This window comes from Crinia signifera, chromosome 11 (assembly GCF_055691185.1).
Source record: "Crinia signifera chromosome 11, ASM5569118v1, whole genome shotgun sequence".
Taxonomy (NCBI): Eukaryota; Metazoa; Chordata; class Amphibia; order Anura; family Myobatrachidae; genus Crinia; species Crinia signifera.
In genome coordinates this window covers 26,116,328-26,141,560 of record NC_139227.1, presented here as the reverse complement: position 1 = coordinate 26,141,560, position 25,233 = coordinate 26,116,328, and the positions used below count along the sequence as shown (strand labels likewise).

Here is a 25,233-nt window from a genome sequence, read left to right as displayed (position 1 = left end):
ACCAAGCAAAAAACAAAACATTCTGCAAACAACTTTGTTTCATTGAGGGCAAATCTTTTCTTTAAACACCACCTTTTATAAAAATCTCTTATCATAGGCCTGGTCAACCTGTGGCACTCCAGCAGTTGTGAAACTACAAATCCCAGCATTCCCTGGGACAGTTTTGTTATTAGGAGATGCTAAAACTGTGGCAGGGCATGCTGGGGTTTGCCGTTTCACAACAGCTGGAGAGCCACAGGTTGGCCAGTTCTGTTTTATTACTGCATTATTGTCCTCCAAACCCTTACTGTATATAAACAATACATACTCTGTGTATGGCATAAAACTTAAGCCAAACCAAGGTCACCAAATAGCTGTGTAGGATTGTGTTGGGTTCTGTGCAACCATTCCATGGCCTACCAGTGAGGTGCAGCCAAGTATGTACAAGGTGCGGCAATGCATATTATTATTGACTAATACTGGATCCTAAAAAATATCTTGCTGGCCTAATCAGATATCCAGGGATCACTGTCAGAACCTGCCCTGTATTGTACATTTATCAAACTTTGGACCATGACTAATCTAGCCTAGTTATATAATGTGTAATAACTTGGACTGTATCTTAAAAATAAATGCAATATTGTATTTTATTTTTCTCTTGGGATATCCTTTGCTGAATGATTATCAGGCTAAGTCACAATTAAACTTAGGTTGTAACAGGTAAAAATAAAGAATCAAAAGTCCAGTTGGGTCAACAAATTGTAGCATTTGGGCACGAATATAAAATATAAATCCCAATCAACATCCGATTGAGGCAGATGGGTAATCTGATTGGTTGAGGACAGCATTCATGTTACACCAGACCACTATACAACTAGTTGGAACAAAAATATTGTATTGTATGGGAACGAATGACAATTATCGATTTACTTACAAATGCTTAACAACTGACGAATAGGGTCATTGATGCCAGTTGGTTAATTCCTTTTGCTTTAACAACCTGTCAGAGTGGCCATTCTCATTGTTTTTTCCAGCATTTGAGAACAAATTGCTGATTGTCATTTGTTCCCAAACTACTATATTTTTATCTCAACCAACCAACTACTTGGAAGCAAGTTGGACTGGTGTATGGCCTGCTTTATAAATGGTCATTGTCTGAATTCATCAACAGCCCCGCGTTGGCCCAAGTCATTCAACTAGACCTACAGTGTTTGCGTTAGCAAACCTCAAAGAACATCATTTTAAAGCTCATATTAAGCAGAATGCAACCCTGTCTCCTGTATAGCAACTTACTTCACTTTCCTTTTGCATAAACCACTAGTAGGAGTCACTAACTTTAATTACTAATCCCGCCTTTTCAGTAACCTCATTAACGTACCTCATTATTCATTTGAAATGCTCAGTCAGGAATATATAGATCTTTGTTTACTTGATAGGTACTAGAAGAACAACTAGGCTAACAATATAAAGATGCCTTGCAGGTGTCAGCTGACCAATTCCTCTTAAAACCCAGCCATATGACCTAAACACAAATGTGGAACCTCTATTCATGACAATGCGGTCTATAAGTTCATGAAAACTAGTGTACCCCTCTTTCATACAGAGAGCAGGAAGCTATTTTGCGAGTGGCACAAAAATGTTACCTAGAATTTCAATGAAAACTAATGACATCAATGAGGCGTCATGCAATAACTAATAAGTCAGTGGTTTCTGTTAAATAGATACATCAACGTCTCTTGCAGAATATTACAGCTCACAAAATGTCTGCCTCCACTGGCAGCTGGCAGGTACACTTAAAATTATATCCACGTGGCCAAATCAAAATGTAAATCCTCTTATAAATGACTACATATATGGACAAAAAGTCTTTTTTTAAACAGCGTAATTAATACATTTTTACACGTAATCTATGTAACAACCACTGAAATGACGCAACGTCAATTCTGGGAAGAGACTAGGCTGGTGGTCAAAGGCTAACCCAACATACAATTACCTCCAAAGATTAAATTCCTGTATGTTGCAATGACTCTGCATTCAGAATAAACAAATATACAAGTGATATGGAAAGGACATAGTAATATCTATATTGAAGGCAGCTAACTATGTTCCTGACATGTCTAGCACATTTTAGCACAAAATATCAGAATACATCTTTGGAAAATGTATAATTTCTTAGGCAAGACACTATAAAAATACAGTACTACAAAATTATAATGTGAGGGCTATTTCTAAGTACATTTCAAGTTTGTCTGCTTTATCTAGAAAACGTTATTTATTCAATGATCACAACTGTCCATATCTAGTAAACAAGTACCATGAAACAATTCAAGGTTTACTACATTTTGTTGTAATATGTCCCAAAATTGGCTTTCCATGAAATTCCTGGACTTACAAATAACGTTTATTTTACAAATAATAATTCCTTGACTTGATAAATAACGTTTATTTTTTTCACCAAGGGAACATGTCCTGTAATTTTATTACTTTTCTGTCAATACTAAGAAAATATATAGTAGACATTTTTGTACAGAGAAAAATAACCTTGCAGTCAAGGTACCAGTTCAAATTAAAGTATACTAAGCTTTACAGCGGTTTCAGCTATTTTATGAGTGGAACATGACAATGCTGTCTATAATTTCATAGAAAACTAGTGTAACCCTCCTTCACGCAGAGAGCAGGAAGCCATTTTGTGAGTGGCACGATTGTACATAACAAGGTTACCTAGAATTTCAATGAAAACTAATGACATCACGGAGTCGTCATGCAATAACCAATGTCAGTGGTTTCTGGTAAATAGATACATTGACGTCTCTTGCAGAATAGTACAGCTCACAAAATGTCTGCCTCCACTCAGTTCGACTGGCAAGTACACTTAAGATTATATCCCCGTGGCCAAATCAAAACTGCTTGGTCCAAAAATAATTTTTTAAATAAACATTTTTCTTGCATTGCTGTTTTTTTTGGGCTTTTGTAAGACATTTTACAATATGTATATTGCTTTGAAATTATAATATTTTAGTGTAATTTATAATTAATGTAGGCAGTTGTACTGCTGCAAATGGTTAAAAAAGTGGAATCCGTGCTTTCAAGAATGGTGGGAATATTAGAGGTTAGGTGATCACCACACTTATTCAAAAATACTAGACGCAAATATAATTTTAAACAAGAAAATTAATTGTATCCCTTTTAATAGGTTTAAGTGCAAACAAAATAATTAATCAATAAATAAATCAAATCAGAACTTAACTATTAAGGAATCTAAATAAAATGGTAAAAATTTAGTTATGCATTTACAGGTTTGTAGATCAACTGTTCGTTTGTGTCGGAGACATTTAGGAGTCTCAGATAAATCTGCCATGGGTTACAGAAACAGCATTAATACATATAATATTGCAGACTTTTATAGATGGGGAGGGGAAACCAGATTGACTCTAGAGATGGGGAAACCTAATTGACCTTTAAAGATGGGGAACCCTGATTTACTTTTAGAGATGGGGACCCCAAATAAATTTTAGAGATGGCGAACCCAGATTGACTAAGAGATGGGGAAATCTAATCGACTTTTAGAAATGGGGAACACCGATTGACTTTTAGAATTATGGAATTCTATTGACTTTTAGAGATGGGGAAGGCCAATCCAATTGTTTAAGGAATCCCCTTTAAAGCCAAAAACAAGTGCTAATCTAATAAGGTGACTAGGGACTAGGGAACAACAGAGACTGAAAAGAAGAGAATAACTTCAGCAAGGTTTCCAATCTCTCACCTGCATTTATGCACTCTGTAACATTACCAACGTTAAATAAATATCAGAAAAAAAGAAGTGCATTTCTTTCAAAGCAAAAAAATATAAACACCATTTTTTTTTTCTAAACAAACAATAGGAGGACAATTATATTCCATATTTCACACACTAACCTAAAGCATTGTTTTGGATGAAGTATTGTAAGGTTTGTAAATCTATAAAAAAAAGTATTACATTCAGTACAGGCGGTGTAACATGCTAAAGGGGGAATCCAAGTTCCCGACATAATGTTCGGATGTCAACATCACCGATACGAAACATAGCAATGCTTAGCTAAGATGGAGGGAACATTGATTATGTTGAGAGCCACAATGTGCCTACAATACCACTGAAGTCCCCGCTTACAATGCCCCCATGCCTACAACTGATTGCCACTACACTGGTACCAGTTTCAAAAAGACAGGAGACTTTTCCATCATCACCTGTGACAATTGGTGTATGTCCTGTCCACGGAGTAGTAGCATGGACAACACTACTGACGGGTTACGAAATGCAAGGCGGCAGTGCACCTTAGAGGCATAAATGGGACAGGAAGAACTCTTAATGTACGAAGCTCCATTCCTGTTAAGTTGCAAGTACAGTTTACCATTAATAAAGTGACGCTATGGGTGCATTAAAGGAAAAAGGTCACTGACATTTAATGCAACATAACTTCCTTTCGATTTTCTTTTTGGTGGTATAATATAAAACTGCATTGTTAATCATATTTTGCATGAGAGGCGTAAAAGTGGAAAAAATGCCCAAGGAGGAAACATTTAATCTTTTACCCTCGAAAAAGAAACGTAGAAACAATAAATTAGTTCAGTTGGCTAATTAACATACAGAAGAAAACAACATGTTTTTCTCCAAAACAACAAATAAAAATAAAGTAAAACAAGAATAAACCCAAACAGATGGACAAACGATATATACAAATCATCCAATACTTAAGTACAAGAAACAAACAATCCAAAAAAGAAAGGTACAAAGTGCAATTCTCACATTATTACTTCAACTAGATATTCGACGAGTGTCATCGGAGCAAGTGAAACAACTTAATGCAGCACACACAGTATTACTGTCCCGGTGGCTGACGGAATGTTATCCATTTTTTATGTGGATGGAAGTTTCAGTACTTCATTAATCTTATATGCTTCTGGAAGCATGTACCACTTTTTGTTACATACAAAAAAAAAAAATCTGGAAGCAGTATGACCAACTCCTCATTGCATAATGTTGGGCTCTGGCAAAAAAATGTCTTTCAAGCATCTTTCAAGATTATCGCAGACGTGAAGACGGAAGTGGAAAGAAAACGCCTGACGGGAAGATATCAGACTTCATAGATTTTGTCTTGTAAGTAGCTGAACAGCGAGTCCAGACCCTTGGGTGAGCTCCAGAGCTGTTTCAACATCTGACACTCCCGCTCATTTACATCCACCAGGACGGATTTCAGGAAGCTTCGGACTAGACATTTGGATTCCTCTAATACCTGTGGGTAGATACGGACAGTTAAAAGGGTACACAAATATTTATATATGAGGACACTATAAAATAAGGACCTTTAGAAGTAACTGAAAAGTTCAGTGGCACACCTGAAACATGAGTTTATTTTAATGCTTCATGATGATAGTCATTTATACTGTATATCACAGAACCCAATCAGAATGCTGATTTACCACTTTCACAACTTACTTTGAATAACAAAACTGTATAGGGCACTGTGTCCCATTCCACAATGGGTGCTATACTGTGAAGGGAGAGGGACAAGCAGCCACAGTGTCAAGGATGAAGGACACTGGATGCAATACTGTAAAGATGGTAGAGCTACTACAATGTAAAGGGGATGGGGACACTGGTCTCTATACTGTAAGGAAGGGACGGCACTGCAAGCCATACTGTTAAGATGGGTTCAGCTATGCTTTTAATGAAGACCGTTCCATGCCACTATACTGTGAGAGGGTACTGGCCAGTATACTGTGATGGGGATGGAGTGGACACATCGACATGGAGCTGAGTGGCTAGATTCACCTGGAAACAGCATACAAACATAGAATTTGATGGTAGATAAAAGACACTGGGCCCAACTAGTCTGCCCTTTTTATCCTTTAGGTATAATCTCAACACTAAAGGGGCATACACACGGTGAGATTTTGGCTCACTATTTTCACTATATAGTCAAATTTGGATGGAAAGTTAGACAAATCGCGTGTTAAGAGACTTGTAATACCGATGTGCGGCACCTTGGCGTGGGTATCGCAAGTAAAAATAGACTGCAGACAAGGTCTATTTTGACTATATCGCACACAGCGTATTCAGGCATAAGGCCAAATCGCACATGGCCAAAAAACACATATGAATATAGTCGAAATCGCAAGCGCGTGTAGTCAAAGTTGGTTCCATGCACATGAATGGGAAATCGCATTGTCAACTTCGGCCATAGCCTCTATTGCACTGTGTGTATGCCCCATTAGTTCTTTTCAAGAATATTCTTGCGTCTATTCCGGGCATGTTTAAATTGCTCTAATGTCTTAGCCTCTACCACCTCTGATAATGAGGGACAGCGGTCTGTGGAGACGGTGGCAATATGTACCAGTATCATTGTACAGATTTTACTGCCAATGTAGTAAAGAATATCCTCACAAAGAACTAAAGGTCCACGGGCAGAATTCTGGGAGGCAATGGAGTCATCTGCCGCCGGGCTCCAGCTCCCAAAGGGCACCTCTCCTCCCCAGCTAGTTTAAATCACTTAATTGAAAGCCATCCATATCCCTTCCGTAGCCGAGTTCTGAAATATATGTGTTCTCTCTCTCTTTCTCTCTCTATATTTATGTGTGCATAAAACACATTTCAGAACAGACACATATTATATAAGGTTGTGTGTGTGGTGGGGGGCACCAATATATATCTTGCCTCCGGGCAACTGTGACGAACTTACGCCACTGTAAAGGCCCATACACACTGGGTGACTTTGAGCTGAAAGCCGCTCAATACAGCAAGTTTGAGCGGCTTCCAGCTCAAAACCACCCAGTGTGTATGGCCCAGCGGCGAGTGGTGAGCGGTGATGCGCGCTCCCACATCATCAGCAGGAAAGCTGCTCATCTGCTGGTATTACCAGAGATGAGTGGCTTCGAGGACGCTATGCGCTACGCAAAGCTGTCCGCCCCCCCACTGACTGCGCCAGGCAGGGGGAAAGCCGGTTAGCGTGTATGCATATATATATATATATATAGTCAGAGGAAACTGCTCACCAAAGGCAGCCCGTGATAGATCATATTTCCTGGGAATATACTGTAGGTATCATATTTTATGTCCTTACAAACAGCGGCATAATTGAAGGTACATTATTGGGGAGGTCAACAAAAGTTACCACAATACAGAATAATCTCACCATAGCACTACAAGCAGCCATCTCTTTTACTCGGAGCATAACTTCTTGACTGAACGTTGTTGGCCAAAATACTTGCGAGACAAGCCCTCTGCTGCATGCCTCTTGTGCGGTAAGCTTCCTCCCGCAGAACAGCATCTCATTGGCCTAGAGAGAAAGAGCTTTGATTGTTATTGCCAAGCATTTGACAAAGATCATAGTCAACTCTAAGCCAAATAAAGACTTCTCTAAGTGAATCATGGTGGGAAATAGAAAAACATTTTGAAATAAAGACAACTCACCAGGGCAACACCGAGTATCTGAGGGAATGTGTATGAAGAGCAGCCAGCAGGAGTCAAGCGGATAGTGGCATACGGAGTCTGGAACCAAGCCTTTTCACTTGCCCAAACTATATCACACAGAGGTAAGATGGATGCCCCCAAGCCAAGAGCTGGGCCATTGATGGCGACTACAATTGGTTTCTTAAATTGGATAAATGCCTTTACAAAATCCCTTAAAAAGAAACATTATTATTGGCTTTGAAACTCAAGGAAAAAAAAATTATTCTGGTCAAACATGGGCCTATCTTGTCATTTGTCTTCAGCGTGGTTGACAGCGTCGCTGGGTTTCCCGGGTGGCCTATAATGGTCTATACAATCAGATCATTATTGGGAACATACTGTACATGTTCCCAATAGATGGATGAACCCTGTACACATCCATCTACACGTGATGGATGTGTACAGGGTCATGTGTTGGGTTGCAAAAGTGGACATATCCCTTCAAATCTTGTTAATTACTGTATATCAATAATAAACAATTATATTTCAATGCTATAATACTAAAATCATAACATTGAGATGAAGCCGACTGCATAGTTTATTTACAGACAGATATATAGTTTATTTACCACTCATTATAAAATAGATAATCCAGTTTGTTAAAAGTTTTTTAATTGCTTTTCAACAGCTAATGTTCAAGTACCTTATAGCTTCTGCAATCCTTGAGCTTTCCTTCCTCCGGTCTGTAGATAACCTCCCGATAAGGTAGGAATAGTCAAGGCCGCTGCAGAATACACTACCGACGGCACTAAGCAGCAGGAGTTTACTGTCATCAGATGACGCATTACATAAAGCCCGTCGGACCTCTTTCATAATCTGAGTGTAGGAGACAAACATAACTTCATTGCACAGGTCTCTTGTACATATATTTGGTAGACAAACACAGTTCTGCCACTCAATAAGTGCTTGCCCAGGTGTCTTCCTTTATGTAGGAACATCAAATAGACAGTAGATCTGCAGTAAGGCGATAGTTATGGCAGCATTTACAAGAAGAGTCAGAAACACATGGCATCCTTATTTTAACGTTTCAGTCCTTTAATGGACTTCAGTTCCTGATGAATGTCCATTAAAGGCCTGAAATGTTGAATTCCACAGTCATCTTCATTAACCATAGCTTTAACCATAGAACTTAATAGATTTATTAAGCCCAGTGAAGTGTTAATGGGGCTGGTACTTTATCACCGGCCGATCAACTATTAACTGTGACTTTTCAAACCCAGCAAGTAACCTGACAGTTAGGAGCGGATTGGCTGGTAATAATGAACCAGACACTTTATCACTTCACCAAGCTTAATGAATCTGGCCCTTAATTTGCATCTCCTACATATTTAATCAACCAATATTTGCAAGGTGAACGTTACCAGCTGTTATCATCTTTACACTGAAGATGTCAGAGCTCTACCCATGGGTCTTAAAACAGAAGGTCCCTGTTACACTTCCCTGTTTTTAAATCTTTTATCACAGGATCTTTGTCTGTACTCTTGGTACAATGGATGGGATATACCTCCATAATTTCTTAGTACAGTATGTCCCGAGTAAGCTGTTTTATTGTGTTTATTTGAAGATTGGGTGGAAGGGTGAGCACTCACAATGAGTTAAGATGGTGGTGACCTTGTAGCAGCAGAAAGCTGCCTTAACTTAGCCAAGAGACAGTTATTATTATAGTTTTATTTAAATGGCCCCACAAGTGTTTTGCAGCGCCGTACAAAGGAACAGTACAGGGAGACAAAACTTAACATTACAGTAAATAAATCAAAAAGTACAGTTAAAAAGAGCGCCACAGTTCAATACACCTTACAGCGCAAATGTAAGTAGTAAAGACTTGATCAACGTACTTCTAGAGGCTGGTGGCCAAAGATGGAGAGGAGTATGTGGACAAAGATGGTCGCTGAGTGTTTGAGTATGAGAGAGCTGTGAGTGAAATGTGAAGAGAAGAGGGCAGTTGTGTATGAGATGGTACACATGCCTCAGCTAAGAAAGCCTACGAGACTGCAGTGGGCATACCTGCGATCAGAGTCCTGACCCCCTTACGGCATAAGCCAATAGATTACGGACATGTGTTCGAATTATCCTTTCAAGTGTTCCAACATACAGTACTGTATAAACAATAATTATTTTATTGTCCTGGAAACGGTTACTTCCGTACACAACATGAGAGCACTATTTTTCTAGATATACCTAGAATGGCAGAAGGAAAATTATACCAGTAACTTCTGTTATTAATAAACTTTCATGGCTTTAGTTTACAATGGTCTTCAGAACCAGATGTATGAAGCTTCAAAAAGTGATAAATTGGAGACTGATAAACAGCCAGCCAATCAGCTCCCATCTGCTGTGTTACAAGCTGGGTTTGACAAGTGACAAGTGGGAGCTGATTGGCTATCACTTTCCATTTTATCACTTTTTGAAGCTTGATACATATGGCCCTCAGTGTTCTTGAGGCCACAGCAATTACATTAGCAGAACAACAAAACCAACGCAGGCTTTGCCAGACTGCCTAGAATTACAACGTTCCTCCTGTGATCATGACAGAGGCTGTTAAAGATCGTGAGAAATCCCAAGAGTGCTGGTTGTCATGGAAACCCCACTTTTCTTTTCAAAGAGATCTTTCTTCCATTTAGTCAATATACCCACTTTCTCTACTTGATCCCAGGTGTGCCTGTCCCTTTAAACCCAGATGTATCATGGCCTATCATTACACCGCTCCTGGGGTTTGCGACGGTGTTAATAAGAGTCGGCTTGATACTATTTTGGGTCTATCTATGTATAGCGTATCACCCTGTACACTGCTCTCCCACCAACATAGACTGTTCACAAGTCTTTCAGTTAAATGTTTGCGCAGACAGAATCTTTCACAAAGAAAAACATTACAAAGAACTGCTTAGTTATAATCTATATATATTACTATTACTACCTGGGAGCAGCACTTTGCTTGACAATCAAATAAAAAAATATTTGTTTTTAAATGTTAGCATGTGATTTAAAAACAAAAACCCAATGTGCTTGTCTGCATAGTCCTTTACATGTGGCAATGTATGCTGACAAAGTGCAAATGAAGGACCATTAAATATACATTTTCTAGAAAATAAAATAGATTATGCAACATTAACCTGACCAGCTACAGTATAATCGCCTTACTCCATTATAGACAATACAAGCTCCCTCCACTTATTTACTGGGTGTAGTAAAATATGTTGACATACAGAATGTCATCACTTTTTAAATGTCAACATTCAAAATGTCGACAATGGCAGTGCAAATTTTTCGGCATATGTGACTTTCCATTGGAGATTTGAGTATATCTAACTCTTATCCCTTGGTCTATGAACTGCACTCTCCTGACTGTCCTCCTACATTACCTCTCTTACCACTCCTATCATAACTCCACTCCCCCCCACACTTCCACTAAGTAGATGTCTCTCAAAGTTCTGTTTTTGGACCCCTCCTATTCTCCCTCTGTCTTTAGATGAGCTTATCAGGTATTCTGACCTCCAATATCATCTCTATGCTGAGGATACTCCGTTGACCGTTCTTCCTCTCAACTCATTCGTATCTCTGCTATCTTTCCCTGGATGTTCCAGCACTTTCTTAAACTTAACATATTTAAAGACCGAGATGATCATCCCACCACCATCCCATAAAACCTCACTTATCACAATGTCATTATCTTTGCACAGCGCCACTATCTCCTCTAGCCTCCTAGTGTACTGGCTTTGCGTTAACCTTGACGCCTTACTCTCCTTCAAACCACACATTCAATACGTTTCGCAGTCCTCAGGATCAGACCCTCTCACCTTGCTGCCAAGACCTTCATCCTCTCACTCCAAAATTGGACTACTGCACCTTCCTTATTCATGGCCTCCAAACACTCTCCATGCTGCTGCCCAGCTCATCTACCTCTCCAAATGTACTACATCTGCCTTTCTCTTACAAGCACTATACTTGCACCCCCCCCCCCCTTAGAACACAACTCAAGCTTTTAACATTCATTTACCAAAGCGCTCACACAACCCACTTCCATTGCTGACCTAATCTCGCTGCCCACTGCTGGCTACTCACTGTGCTCCACAAACTAATTCAGCATCTCCTACCGAGTACTTCCTACCACTTTAAAATGCTTTTAAGACCCACTTCTTTACTAAAGCCATCCATCTCTCATCCTAACCCTCTGTTCTATGCTCACTGTCTGCACCAGCTAGGTCATTGGTTCTCAACCTCGTTCCTTAAGGACCCCTAACAGTTCATGTTTTACAGATCACCTGGCAGTTGCACTCATAATTCACTGACCCATTTTAAAAGATCCTCAGGTGAAGCTCATTCTTTCACTTGTGATTCTGTGTGGAGACCTGGAAAACATGAAGTGTTGGGGGTACTTGAGGACCGAGGTTGATAACCAGTGGTCTAGGTCACCATTCTCTGACCCTCCCCTTTAGAACGAGCAGTTTGCAGCAGGATCATCTTTTCTCATGTGCTTTTCCTTCCCTCACATGTAGTCACCATACAATGGCAAATATCCCTGGTTTCAAAAGGCCTGCTGCTTGAGTGTTTTGACCGCTGATGCAGCGATGTCTATAAAACTATGTCCTTTTTTGTTTATGTACTTTGTTAGGCAATGTGGAGCCTTTGTTGTTATGTATAAAGGATACAATTAACAATCCCAACACTACAAATCAGCTGTTGATATTTACAATTTCGACATCCTGTCATGGTCAACAATCCTGACATTCTCAATGTATACCTCTATATGACTGTGTGCTAATGGCATCTGATGCAGGACATAAAGCTACAGTAACTTGAGCTGCTGTTACATCACTGGTCCTGCACTGGTTTGTGGCTCTAACAGCCCACACTGTGCAGTCATGAAAGCAATGCTTCCAATATGTCAGTAGCAGTTTGTTAAATTCATTCATTCAGTAAAATATATTTAGCATGGTCAGGATTCATGTGATATAGCGGTTAGCAATGCTGCCACACAGTATTGATGTCATGAGTTCATTTAAGGACATGGCCCCGACTGTGATATTTGCATGTTCTCCCTGGGCTTGCTTACATTTCCCCCTGGCATATTGGTTTCATCCCATACTTTAAAAGAAAAAAACAAACAAACAAAAAAACCTGAATGCTAATATAGACTAGGACAAATGTCACAGAATTTAGACTGTAAGATCCAATGGGACAAGACATGACTGCATACAATAAAGTGGCACTACCATATAAAATTGTAAAAAATGCACTTCTATTAATTTATTTTTTACACCTGGCACATTTGGAACTGCAGAGTTTTGTGCCACTATGAAATGACTACACAACTCCTCAAACCTCGCCTCATAGCCTGTTAAGTGGGCTGCAGACTTCCTCCCATCACTAATGCGACATTGGCATGTTATGTAGATTGTCTGTGATGAACGGGCAGATTTATTAACCTTCCAGTTTTTTTGGGGAGCGCTCCCCACGGGGAGAGCCTTTTTGGGGAGCGCTCCTTACCCTCCCCCCCCATTGTGTCACCAGGGGCCGGGAAGGGCCACGCACTAGATCAGCCGCTGCCTGGCCCTGCCCCCGGCAGCCCGGCTGCGTGGGGCGTGATGTTAGCAAGGTCACGCCGCACACAGCCAGGGGGTAAGAAGGCAGGGCCAGGCAGCAGGAGCCAGGCAGCACTCAGTGGCGCTGCCCAGCTAGAGGGAGCGCAGGCAGTGGCGCTCCCAAGGAGTTTGACAGACTGGGCACTGGCGCATAGCCTGGAAAACTCTCAAGAGTGCCAGTGAAGGGGTTAAGCATGGTGAAAAGATAAAGTGGTTGGTGATAAGACACCAGCCAATTAGCTCCTGTGATTTTTCAAATCCTGCCTATAACCTGACAGTTAGAAGCTGATTGACTGGTGCATTATCACTGGCAACTTTATCACTTCACCAGGCTTAATAAATCTGCCCCTGTATTGCTTATCTTAGTAAAAAGACAGGGACCCAATACAAGTGAGCCCTGTCTCATTACTGCTTAAAAATATACTTACCCTAAGTAAGTAGGGCAGCATAAATGAATTTGAACAAGACTACGATCAGAAGATGACACAGTATTCAGGAAAAAAGCACTTATTCTACAGGAGTGACACCAGAGGCGGAGCTTCAAAGTTGTGCCACTTGCTCTACAGTATATGGCGCAAAAAAGGATTAATGTCAAATTTAAATTACACAAAGGAATTCAATATGGAATTCCGACTGTTGGGACATTTTCACCCAGCGCGACTGTAACCCGACAGCCAGTATTCAATGTTTCGGCTGTCGAGTTTAGGAAATTGGGCGTGTCGGCAAAAACGTACGTGGATTGTCGAATAAACGGCAGTGAATTGGACAATCCGTGGCTGTTTCCGACAAAACAGTTCCGTCTTGTTTTCAAGTTGGATCTGTTTTGTCGTAATCTGCCTTTAATGTTGTCGGAAACGGCAGCATTGAATAGGCGAGTGCTGATGTTTCCCCTGTCTGAAATATTGGCACATATTGAATACCGCCTCAAAGTATTTCTAAGGCAAGAATAACTACTGCATCCTTTAAGTTAAGTTAGTCTCAAACGGTTTAAAATGTTATTTTTTATTTTTAAAAAGACCATACGCCAATCCAACAGGTCAACGAAAATGACTAGATTTGAAAATTAAACATAAACTGCTGACCATACAGTTAAGAGATTTTATTTAATCAGCTCTCTGTCCCAGAGGGTAGGACAGATTTCCCTTTTGATAGGAAGCAATTATAAGAAAATGAAAACCAAGAAGGAACAAAACTAAAAAATGATTGTTCGAAAGTTACAATTTACAGAATAAATAGGAGATCCTTCGAACTAAGTGGGCAAAGTGAAATCCGATATACGTAGACTATTTTAGTACTGCAAACAGAAAGAGGTCACTATAAACTTTGGTTTAATATTATGGTCAACCCGCACCTGTTAATTATTTGTTAGCAGCTTTCTTCTAAATGAATAGTTATAATGTCAGAATAAAATAGGAGATTTAGGGGGTTATTCTGAGTTAAAGATTTTTTAGCGTCTGCGCATGCGGTCCCATGAAAACACTGGGCATTACCATAGCAATGGCCCAGTGACCTGGGTGCAGGCAGCTGACATCCGCGGATGTCAGCTGCCCATCCGCTTCCTGCACAGGGCGCTTGGAGATCTGAGACACCACAGAGCACTGGAGAAATAATTCGAAGGTCGCCGTCGTTTTCTCCCCCGGCACCCAAGGCTGCGAATTGATGATTATACAAATCATCCATTAGCAGCCCTGAGGGGGGAGCGTGGCGTGCGAGGGGACGGGGCGGATGTCCAAGTGGCCGGCATCTGTGAGATTTGCAAGGCTGGGAAATTTGCAGCCTTGAGCATCAACCAGAAATAGGTCCTTAATGTAGATTCAAAGTTACAAATAAATAAATAAATATATAAATAGAGTACTGGTGCCAAATCGGATTAAGATATATGCACAGGTGGATTTAAAATGAAAAGAATAAAAATAAATGCTGCATAAGACAAGAAAACAATAAATTACATAACTATATTGAAAAGATAAAAGCTTTGGAACAGACACGATATGGTAATGTCAATTTACTTAGAGTTTGAACATTTATTTGACTAAACACATCATTATGCTTTGCTATAACATACAGTATGCTACAGGAGGAGGTATCCAAAAGAAACAGAAATCCTGTTCTACTTGCAGAATGGGCTTCCACCACTAGGTAAATGCTTGCGGAACCCTACTGAGTGGGGTTCACTACTGTTGTAGGGGGTAAAATACCGTTTGACTCCAGTGAATTTATTACATTTTTTTTTATTTCAACGTTTCGCCTATTTTTGCGAGAGATGCTTATGTAAACACTGCTCATTCGTTTGTTCATTCGTTCCACAGGGTCAAACAGTCAACCTAAGTTTTTAATTTGGAAGTTTTTTTTAAAAAAAGTCCCGATTTGTGGATAACAGGTGACTTGTTCTTCCATCATGACAACATACCTGACCACACAGCACTCTGGGGGTTATTCTGGTTCACTCTTTCTGACAAAATCCTTCTTAAATGGACAAAACCATGTGCAGGGGAGCAGATGTAAAATGTGCAGAGAATTAGATTTTGTTTCTGTGCAAGGAAAATACTGACTGCTTTATTTTTACATGGTAATATAGATCTCACTTTGAAGTAAAACCCCACCCAAACTCTCTCTGCACAAGTTACATCTGCCCCACCTGCAGTGCACATGGTTTTGTCCATTTAAGAAGGAATTTGTCAGAAGGAGTGAACCAGAATAACACCCTATGTGTTAAGCATTTTTTTTTAACCAGAAACGATAGGACATCATAGCCCCACCCACCTGCTCTTGACCTGTGTCATTTTGTGAAAGTGTAAAAAAAACTGTAAAAACTACGAAACGGCATCAACGGTGAGTACAAGATAAAAAGTTTTGAGCAATGCAAAAAAAAAAAAAAAAAGTGTTGACAAATGTATTGATACAAGTGTAGAAAACATTGAAGGTGACTAAAGTTTCAAAAATTTACAAATAAATACACTATTTTTAATAAATTGCAGTTTCTTTTGGGTACCCCTTATATTGATATGGTATATAGGAACACAAAAGGTACACCTATGTTAAGTCAAAGGGGCAAATTTACTAAAGCTTCTAAAAATGAAAGGTGATGTTGCCCATATCAGATTTGGTCAATCATTTTCTAGGACGCAATAGAGAAATGATAGGCAACATCACCTCTTTTCTTTTTAGAAGTAATTAATTTTATTCTATGTACTGTAAGCCGTTGCCGGACAAAAACTATCTGGCGCAAGTCACCTCACCCAACTAAGCCACACAGAGAAGTGTAGCATAGTGACTTTTTCTTTGTCACTTCCAGTTGTTTGATTTTTACGGACAAAATGCATATTTTGGGCAATCCAAGTCACCCCGGCTTGCTGAGACTGTTTGGTGCGATGAGTACACATCTAAATAATATTTACACATATAACATTAATAAAATGGGATCTTCATTTCAACATTTCAGCACCATGCAGAATATCGGATAATTTCCTTCAATAAAAATGAGACACCTTTGGTAAACAAAAAGAAAATACATATGGTTCTCTTACATCAGGTGTCAGGGCATTGTTGTCGGACGTCTGACTGGACAGAAGTATATGAGTAAAGCCATCTTCTTTCCTCACAACAATGTCCCGGAATCGGCAATTACTTTCGTTTTGACGGACACTGTATCTCAGTCTCTTATCGAAGACGTAGTCTTTTTCCAAATCTAGTTTCCGCTTAACGGGACTGTGTGAGCTCAATTCGCCATTTGTCAATGAATCACCTTAAAAAATATTTGAAAACCTGATTTAGAAATAATGCGAAAAAGATGTAAATACATTTTAGAGTGCAAAATAAGAAGTAGGGAATAGCCTTTGATTTGGAGTATTATTTTTATAACTACTGTAAACTCCCCCCCATCATTAAGGCAGTGTAGAACAGAATTAATGTCTAGTGGCTCCGTCTTTCTTATTAAACCGATCGTGCTCAATCAAAGATATCCTTAAACCATGCCTGACCACTCTTCCACAATGTCTGGGAAACACCCCAATTTTAGGGAGACGTTCTTGAACTCTTGGGGCACCTGTCAAAGAGAGAAGGGGCCACTGCCTCTATCCGCACCACATAGGACATTGTGATTGTACCCCTCACCCTCTGGATTCCCAAGTCACCCACTCTTTCCCCCTGTCACACTCTGCCTCCACCTGCCTTACACTGTCACCCCTCTTCCTCTTCCTGTCACGCACTGCCGTGTTACATATTGCAAACTTGGGTTAGGGTGAAAGAAAATTAAATTTATTCACCATGGCTCACCACCTACAAGCTCCGCCACTGCACCCACATACGCAACAACATAAATTAAATATTCTTTAAGTATCCGTTTCAGTGAAGGATAAGAACTACAATTGATATTATCTACATAAACGTATGGACAGTTGTTCAGCCTGCTGTGTTGCAAAGTTGTTAAGAGGCTTAAGCCCTTTTTGCCCAAGAAGTTACTACTACTTAAGTAGTGTGCACATTTACTATTTCCATATCTTTATGTCCATTTCTATTGTACAGTATGTCTATGTTATTGTTTCACTTATCTATTTAGAAATCACTGATCTGGAAGGGGCATGACCATTCTGAAATCTCATCTGAACCATAAACAATTGTTCTATATCCATACAAATAGGATTTATGTATATATTTATACAGACTCTCACAGGATCATCTATTATATTGCCCTACTGTACTTTTCCTTTTCATTTACTGGATGTAACACAAACTCCTGGTTGATATGAAATGATGACTTTTGGCACGAAAGTTGGATTGGCTCTCTGGACCACTTTATCTTTAAAGAAGTGCGTTTAACTTTCCAAGTTTTCTGGCAGGGGTAATAGTCACAATAAGAACTACTTTCAATAACATTCATCTGAGGGAAAACACAAGCATTAGTTCAAATCCATTAATGTCTTGAGTACTAAACTGAAGTACCACAAAAAGCACTGCTTGATCAATTGTTTGAAAGCCAATTTGGTCACCAAAAAAAGTCCAGTTTGTAGAAATCAAGAAAGTATGGAAAGTGAGGTTGAATTAGTTCTGAATTCACACCATTAACCACCACCAACCAACTTCCTTACAAACTCTAATACTCTAGTGAAGTTATTATCTCTTGCTTGGATCCGATTATTTCATATAGACTCTGGTACCCCATTGTCTATGTGCAGTTTCAATTACTTTTTAAAACAGATTTTGGTAAAAGGCTTGATCCTGGTGTAATAAATCTGGATAAAAAACAGGGAGGTCATGTTTCTACCTAAAGAATGCCAGCCAAAATGGAAAAACTGTAATCACCTCTTTCTTCTATTTCTGGATTTTTCTGAATAAGAGAGAAGAGATGAAAAGGAGGCTATCCATTTGTCATCTGGCACCCCTATGGAAATACTAATACATCCACTTATTTTGTCCCCACGATCTTTCGATGAGATAAGAACCTTAGTTATGTGGCATTTTGTCCCATTGCTGTAATGTTCACTTGTGTAAGGTCAAATATATTTTTTACTAGTAGCTTGAATAGAGGATCAAATAGTCCATCACTACAATAACAACAGTTTAGCCACTTACTCCATCATTTCTCTTGCTTCTAGTGCTAGGATCTATGAAGGCCACAACTGGTTTGTGGCTCTCCATACTCCTTGAACTTACAACATATATGAATGTTTTCTTTCCTTCATAACTTTGCTTTATGTTAACATCAAGAGAAGATGGGTCTCCATTCTAAATAACTGGATCAAACTGAGATCCCTTGTTTAGTGTTGGCTTTTGCCATTCATTAGAGAGTGTTCCTTGATAATCTGATGTAGCAATCCTACAGCATTAGTTCTCTAAGGGTGGCACAAGTGCCATCTTGCCTAGGAAGAAACTAATTTACAGTGGTGGAAGAGAATATTAATTAAGTTTAAGGAACTTGAGATTGTACTTGTTCCAAGAAAAGTAGCTTCAGAAGTTAACTTGTTTGGTCTGGTAGTTATTGCCACTTCTAGAAAAAAATATTATTATGAATGAGTTTTTGATTAACAGCCCAGCCAAGTCTCTGCAGAAAAGTTATCGCCAGCGATGTTATGGCTTTTATGGCCTGTTACAAGTATCACCAGGCTTTCATACAGATAAGGACACAACTTTTGTCATATTATTGTGTTCTTGTATTCTTGGAGAGGTTTACAGACTGAAAGAGTTGAGTGTACTCGAAGTGTTGTTCCAGGATCCAGAAATGATCTTTGTTGAACAGCCACAACAAACATGAAACTAAAATGTTTTTCAGAAGTGGAGATGTTGCCGTAGCAACCAATAAGATTCTACTTATTTATCTAGCACCTTCTAGCAGATGATCGCTAGAATCGGATTGGTTGCTATTGGCAACACCTCAACTTTAATAAAGTGTACTGAAGTTCTACAAAAAAGAGAAAATACTCATCATCATATCATATAGATATGAGAATAAAGTAAAATAATTCCATGATAGGTTCCAGAATTTTTCCACACAAGGGATAGTTTGGAAAGAAAGTCTACGCATTTCGGATCTAAGGGAACTCCTGCACTAGCCTTGGTTTGGATACGTTTTGTAGACTGTCTTGCTGAGCTTCTTTTTCTGCTGAGTCTATTACTTTTCAGTACAGTAGCCTCTTGGAAACTTGAAATTATATCATGTAGCCATTTATTTTAAACTTTAAAACCCACTTCTCTTCAATGGAATATGTCTGCATAATGCAAAATAATGGCCACTGATCTCGACTATATTCCTGGCGGATTCTGTGATTTGACGACTAATTCTTCATCTTGGAGGCTCAGAAAGATGCTGTCTGGAGATAGAAGGAACAATCTCCCCATTGCATTGAATTCGTGGCATATTACTTATATAATCTTTGAACTACAGATGTGAGGAGTGGGGATTTCAAAAAACATCTCGGTGACAAAAAATACATAATACTAAAGCACTCTGGAGAAAAGATCTAATCTATCCTTAAATTGAATTGAAACTAGATTTAAGACTGTGCTTCTGCAATTTTCTAGCCAACATTGAAGATGCCATTGACCTAGCTGAAGAAGCAATGGTAACTAAGCTTCACATAGGAACTCTATGCACTTTTAAACAATATGTATACTTATTAGTGGGTATCTTGTTTTACTTGTCACGATCATCCATATAAAGTCTTAGGGTCCTGGAGTGTGAGTTTGAGGCATCAATGCAATCACTAAAGAAACATATAGCCTTCAGAGAATTCTGTTTTCCTATCCACAGGGTCCCCAAGGGGACCCCCAACTCCAAGTGGAAGTATAGTAGGATTAGACATGCATGCTATGACAGAGTTGACTTCAGTCAACATCCAGCATCAGTTATCTATACATACAGTATATAGTGGTCTCTAAGCATTAGACTGATGTTTCTTCAAATGTGCCCTCTTTCAGAATGAAGAAATATTGGTTTTAAAAATCTTGGAGAGAGAAAAGGTACAAACCAATCAGTTCGTAGCTGTTAAAGGCTGTGCTTTAAAAATGGCAGCTAGGAGCTGGTTGGTTGGTACTCTCTCTCTCTCCAGGCTTAGTACATTGGCTTCTTGGTATTTTATGTTGTTGCCATCTAACAAAGTTTTGTTTTATCAACGTAACAATATTTTTAAATGGAGTTCCTTTAATTTTAAAAACATTTTTCCTTTTCATAAAAAAAAAATTCCGGCTCACGTCAAGCCAGTTTCTTTCTGCTGTTCGGCTCAGGATGCTGTTTTCTACATTCTGCCCCCATTGGTGTAGGTAAAGTAGCAAATTTGATTCCCCTTATGTCTGGCCTGCTGATCCATTGTGATTGAAGAATGATGCCGATTCATCCTGGGCCCATTCTATTTTGGCTATATAGTCAAAATCGATAGCCAGAATCGTATCGTGTGTCCACAGCTTTAGTGTGTCCAGGTTGCCAGCCCATCACCAGCTTCCTCCAGGATTTAAGAACAAGTTCCGCCTCTTCATCAAATACAATAAATTAAGCAATACTAACCAGCTAGAATCAGCAAGAGATACTAGGGAAGAGAACGAGCTCCTAAAAGGCTCTACCTAACTAGAATTGAGCAAACCCATTATAAGGATGGATATGGAATAAGCAAATCATTTTTCTTGGCTTTTTTATTTTACTTTTATTGAATTTATTATGCACTCTAATCAGAAAAGTGGTGTGTCCTTGTGGTAAGAGGCACCTCTCAACATGATCCTGTCTCAATCACTCCTGGGGCAAACCCTGCATTCTCAGACATGCTGGGCTGCCCCTAACTGGCTAAACCGCTAGCTCGTTCTTAGATCTGGAAGATCGTCATAGTGCAGTACCTGACTCCCTGCCCTGTGGAGCAGATATGTTGGGGTCTCCCCTACCCGAGTGTGATCGACATCCCCATCAATCCATCTCAAAAGCTGCAGGTGTTGTTGCCCTATCTCCACAGCAGGGACAGCGCTGCGGCGGGTGGGATCAGCGAGATCTTGCGCATATTGTACTGGAGTTGGCCAGGCAGGGCGATGTCAGTACTAAGCTTATGCGCTGTGTGCTCTAGTGGGGATTGCCGGAGGGTGGGCTTCCACTTCTCCCGATCTGTCAGACAAGGTGGTCATACAACATCTTTTTGATATAGCTCCTCAATAGAGGCGAAGCAGGGAGTGCATAATAGATCTACCCCTCGGTCACACACATGATATACATTGCATTGTGACCAAGATGCATTTTTGCCCGATGCTAGCAGAGTTGCTGGGCCTGGCGGCTCACCTGCGTTAGGTATCTCATGCTTCATGGCATATTGAGGCTAGATGTAGGAGGACACACCTGTAGGACATGTAGTCAACACAAATAAAATATGGTAATAGTCTAATTTGCTACATTCCTCTAGCTTCAATTTATGCTGAGAAAACAATGACTTCATGCTAAGTGAAGGTGGAAATAGAAGGGTAACTGTATTATATTCTTACTAGTTAAAAGCCTGTCAAAACAACGGCTTCTGCAATGTAATTTCACTTTGAGCTGTGACCGTTTTTTAGCCCAGAACATCTCCACCCTTCCCCTAGTCCCTATCTGCTCCTACCTCCAACCTCTGTCTTCACAGCTCCCTCTCTCCATAGCCAGCAAGTTTGAAATAGATAAGTGTCCCTGCAAAAATTGCTTTCACTTTCTGTTATGACATCTTTTAGCATACAAAGAAGTAATTTAGTCTGTCGAGTGACCTCTAGTGGTCCGTGGCAGTACTTCCCCTCATAGCGTTGAGTAGTTAGCCTTTACACACACACATATACATTATATATACATTATATAAATATAAAACTTCAGTCAGACGCTCTGTGTGTAAAAGGTAATGTCTGTTTTATCATCATGTTTTCACATTACTTTTAGTTGCCTGGTGGTTTGGCTTTACGAGCAGTTGGTCCAAATTAACGGCTGGTAAAATACAAATAACAAGTGAACATATTCAGATTTTCCAACAGGAGCCCTGGTAATACTGCATTGATTTCCAGGTATCGCACACAGACCAAAGATTTTTCTGGTCAGATTCCACTTCGTAAGTAATCACATAATTAAATAAGAAATCTAATTGTGACAAGGGAAATGTCTTTATTCTGAGTGTTTAAGTCAGTAGCCAGAAAGCCACAGCGATGCAACAGTCTCATTCTGCAGCAATTCCCAGCATTTGTCATGTTTGTGTTAAATGTAATTGTTCCTGAAGGCCGGGAGTTTCATTTGCAATTAGTAAATCTGATATTTTCTGGCAAATGCGCGTCAATAACAGCAAGAGCAGCTTAGTACTGTACTACCGGGATTCCAGCACATTCAGCTTCGAGACATCCGCTAAATGGAAAAAGTTGCCATCTTTTAAACAAGGCCTCTGATTGGCTTTGAAAACTCATGATATCTGTGTTTATTTAAATAGGAATTTGTTACAGATATGGCCCCGCACGCCTCCCGTGCATCCACCAATAAGCTCACGGCATGATGTGCCGGTGCAAATGGAAAAAATGTATGTTTCTGGTCTAAACTCTCTCACCTAGTGCTCTGCCTTTATTGGCAGCTTATTATAGACTTGAATCCTAATATGAACCTTTGAAATGATGGGTAAATTATAAAAAAAAAAAAAACCTATAAAAAAATTCTAAAATCAAAACTGCACTTTTTGAATATACACAACATAAAAAAAAATAGTGTGTCATAGAACAGTCGGGAACAGGGACAGTTTGTGACTACCACCATCGTCAATTTACCCTTGCGCCCCTTAGAGGAGTGCATGGATTTTGGCAATGTTGCTGTAATATAGAATACTGGTTAAAATATTGTGTGTGCCTGAGTTAAGAGGTCACTCTGCATCACAATTTACCAATAAACAAAAATCCACATTTATTTAAACCGACTTAAAAATGTGGTCCGTTTTCAGACTTTTTTTCTGTCGATGCAATTTTGACTTTGATAAAAAGTTGAATCTGCATTGGTGGAAAGTATTGGGAAACATCTGGATTTTACATGAAAGCACGTAGATCGGCGAGTAATTCGCCGATCCACGTATTTTCTGACCTTGACGATTTTTCCGACAGTTGAAAAATGTCACTTGCATTGAATATGTTGATTGTAAATTCGACCAAGCATCAGCGAAAAGTGCCAATTGTACGTCTGTCTGCACAGATTCAGTACCCCCTTAATTCTACAATATGAAAGTGGATGTTCCTCTTGATTTACAGTAAATGCACAACAATCCAGACCACTCAGTGCTTATTCCTATAAGCTTGCACAGTAAATGTACATTACATACCTATTCCGTTGATTAGATTTGAATCACAGTCTTCCAGCCCACTTGGTAACCCTTGTCTGACTTTGTCATCCTCGTTTTTGCCCTGATCTGAGCCATTTTCAAAGTGCTGGTCTTCGGTGTGACTAGCGGAGTCCCCATTCTCCAAGGGTTTGTTCAGCGGCATAATCTGCAGCCCGCTGGGAGTAGTTCTGTATGTTAAGGTCTTTGTTGATCTGTCTCCGGGGGCATATTTGGCAGTACACACCTTCTTCTGTTTCTGTAAGGAATGTATCCTTCGTCTTTTCTGTGCTGCTCCCCTGGCTCTCCCAGAGTCAGATGACCTGTGGGGCATTTTGTCCACTGCGGCCCCCCGTAAAAGCTTTCCAGCTTTGGCTCTCCTATCTCTGTTTAGGTGTAGTCCATTAAATTCATCAATAAACTCCTCGCAGTGTTGCAGATGGTGTTCCGGCTCCCAGGTGTCTTCGCTGCTCCCGTAACCTTTCCATCGAATTAGGTATTCCCACTTCCCTTTCCTGTTCTTTCTTTTGTCAACAATCCTTTCAACCTGGTGATGAAAAAATGCATTTAATATGGATTTTATATAGTAAAATACCAGAAAAATAAAGACAGAAATAACAGATATCACAATGATTTAAAGAAAAGAGATTGATACCAGTAAAGTGCTACAAATAAATGAGCACAAGGAGTAATTTGCTGCTGTCCAACCCAGCCTTTAACTATGTACAGGGGATGCAGTCAGGATCCTGACAGTGGAATCCCAACAGTACGTACTGGGTTTAGTGTTAGTGTCACCCTAGTCGCAGTAGTTGTGCTCCCGTACTATGATGCATGTGCTGCCATAGATAGGGATAGTTGCAACTTAGGGCGTTACGTCACCCCACACGCCTGTGCGATGAGCATGGTTACATCTGTATGTTAAACCAATTTAACCTACAGATGGTCTTTCATACCCAACCATCCACTAAGGCGTGGAGGGAGAATATAATAGTGTGCTGAGCACAACAAAGCATCGTGCCCGAAGCATGGAGATCGCAGCGGTACGGTGTCCACTAGAGCGTGGAGGGAGAATATAATAGTGTGCTGAGCACAACAAAGCATCATGCCCGAAGCATGGAGATCGCAGCGGTACGGTGTCCACTAGAGCGTGGAGGGAGAATATAATAGTGTGCTGAGCACAACAAAGCATCGTGCCCGAAGCATGGAGATCGCAGCGGTACGGTGTCCACTGGGGCATGGAGGGAGAATATAATAGTGTGCTGAGTGCAGCCAGGCACCATGCCCGAAGCATGGAGATCGCAGCGGTACGGTGTCCACTGGGGCGTTGAGGGAGAGTATAATAGTGTGCTGAGCGCAGCCAGGCACCGTGCCCGAAGCATGGAGATCGCAGCGGTACGGTGTCCACTGGGGCGTGGAGGGA

General features: G+C 40.1%; 1 protein-coding gene across 1 annotated transcript in view; it reads right to left on the bottom strand.

The window, feature by feature from the left end:
* Positions 1-2,407: 2,407 nt before the first annotated feature.
* Positions 2,408-25,233, bottom strand: part of CDYL2 (chromodomain Y like 2) — a 100,121-nt gene continuing 77,295 nt past the window's right edge. The window contains exons 2-7 of the mRNA XM_083165271.1: positions 23,817-24,360; positions 16,572-16,789; positions 8,109-8,281; positions 7,427-7,637; positions 7,149-7,292; positions 2,408-5,249 (exon numbers count right to left, since the gene is read on the bottom strand). Of these exons, the coding sequence (XP_083021397.1) occupies positions 5,091-5,249; positions 7,149-7,292; positions 7,427-7,637; positions 8,109-8,281; positions 16,572-16,789; positions 23,817-24,360 (1,449 nt within the window). The 3' untranslated portion in view covers positions 2,408-5,090. The remainder of the gene's footprint in view (positions 5,250-7,148; positions 7,293-7,426; positions 7,638-8,108; positions 8,282-16,571; positions 16,790-23,816; positions 24,361-25,233) is intronic.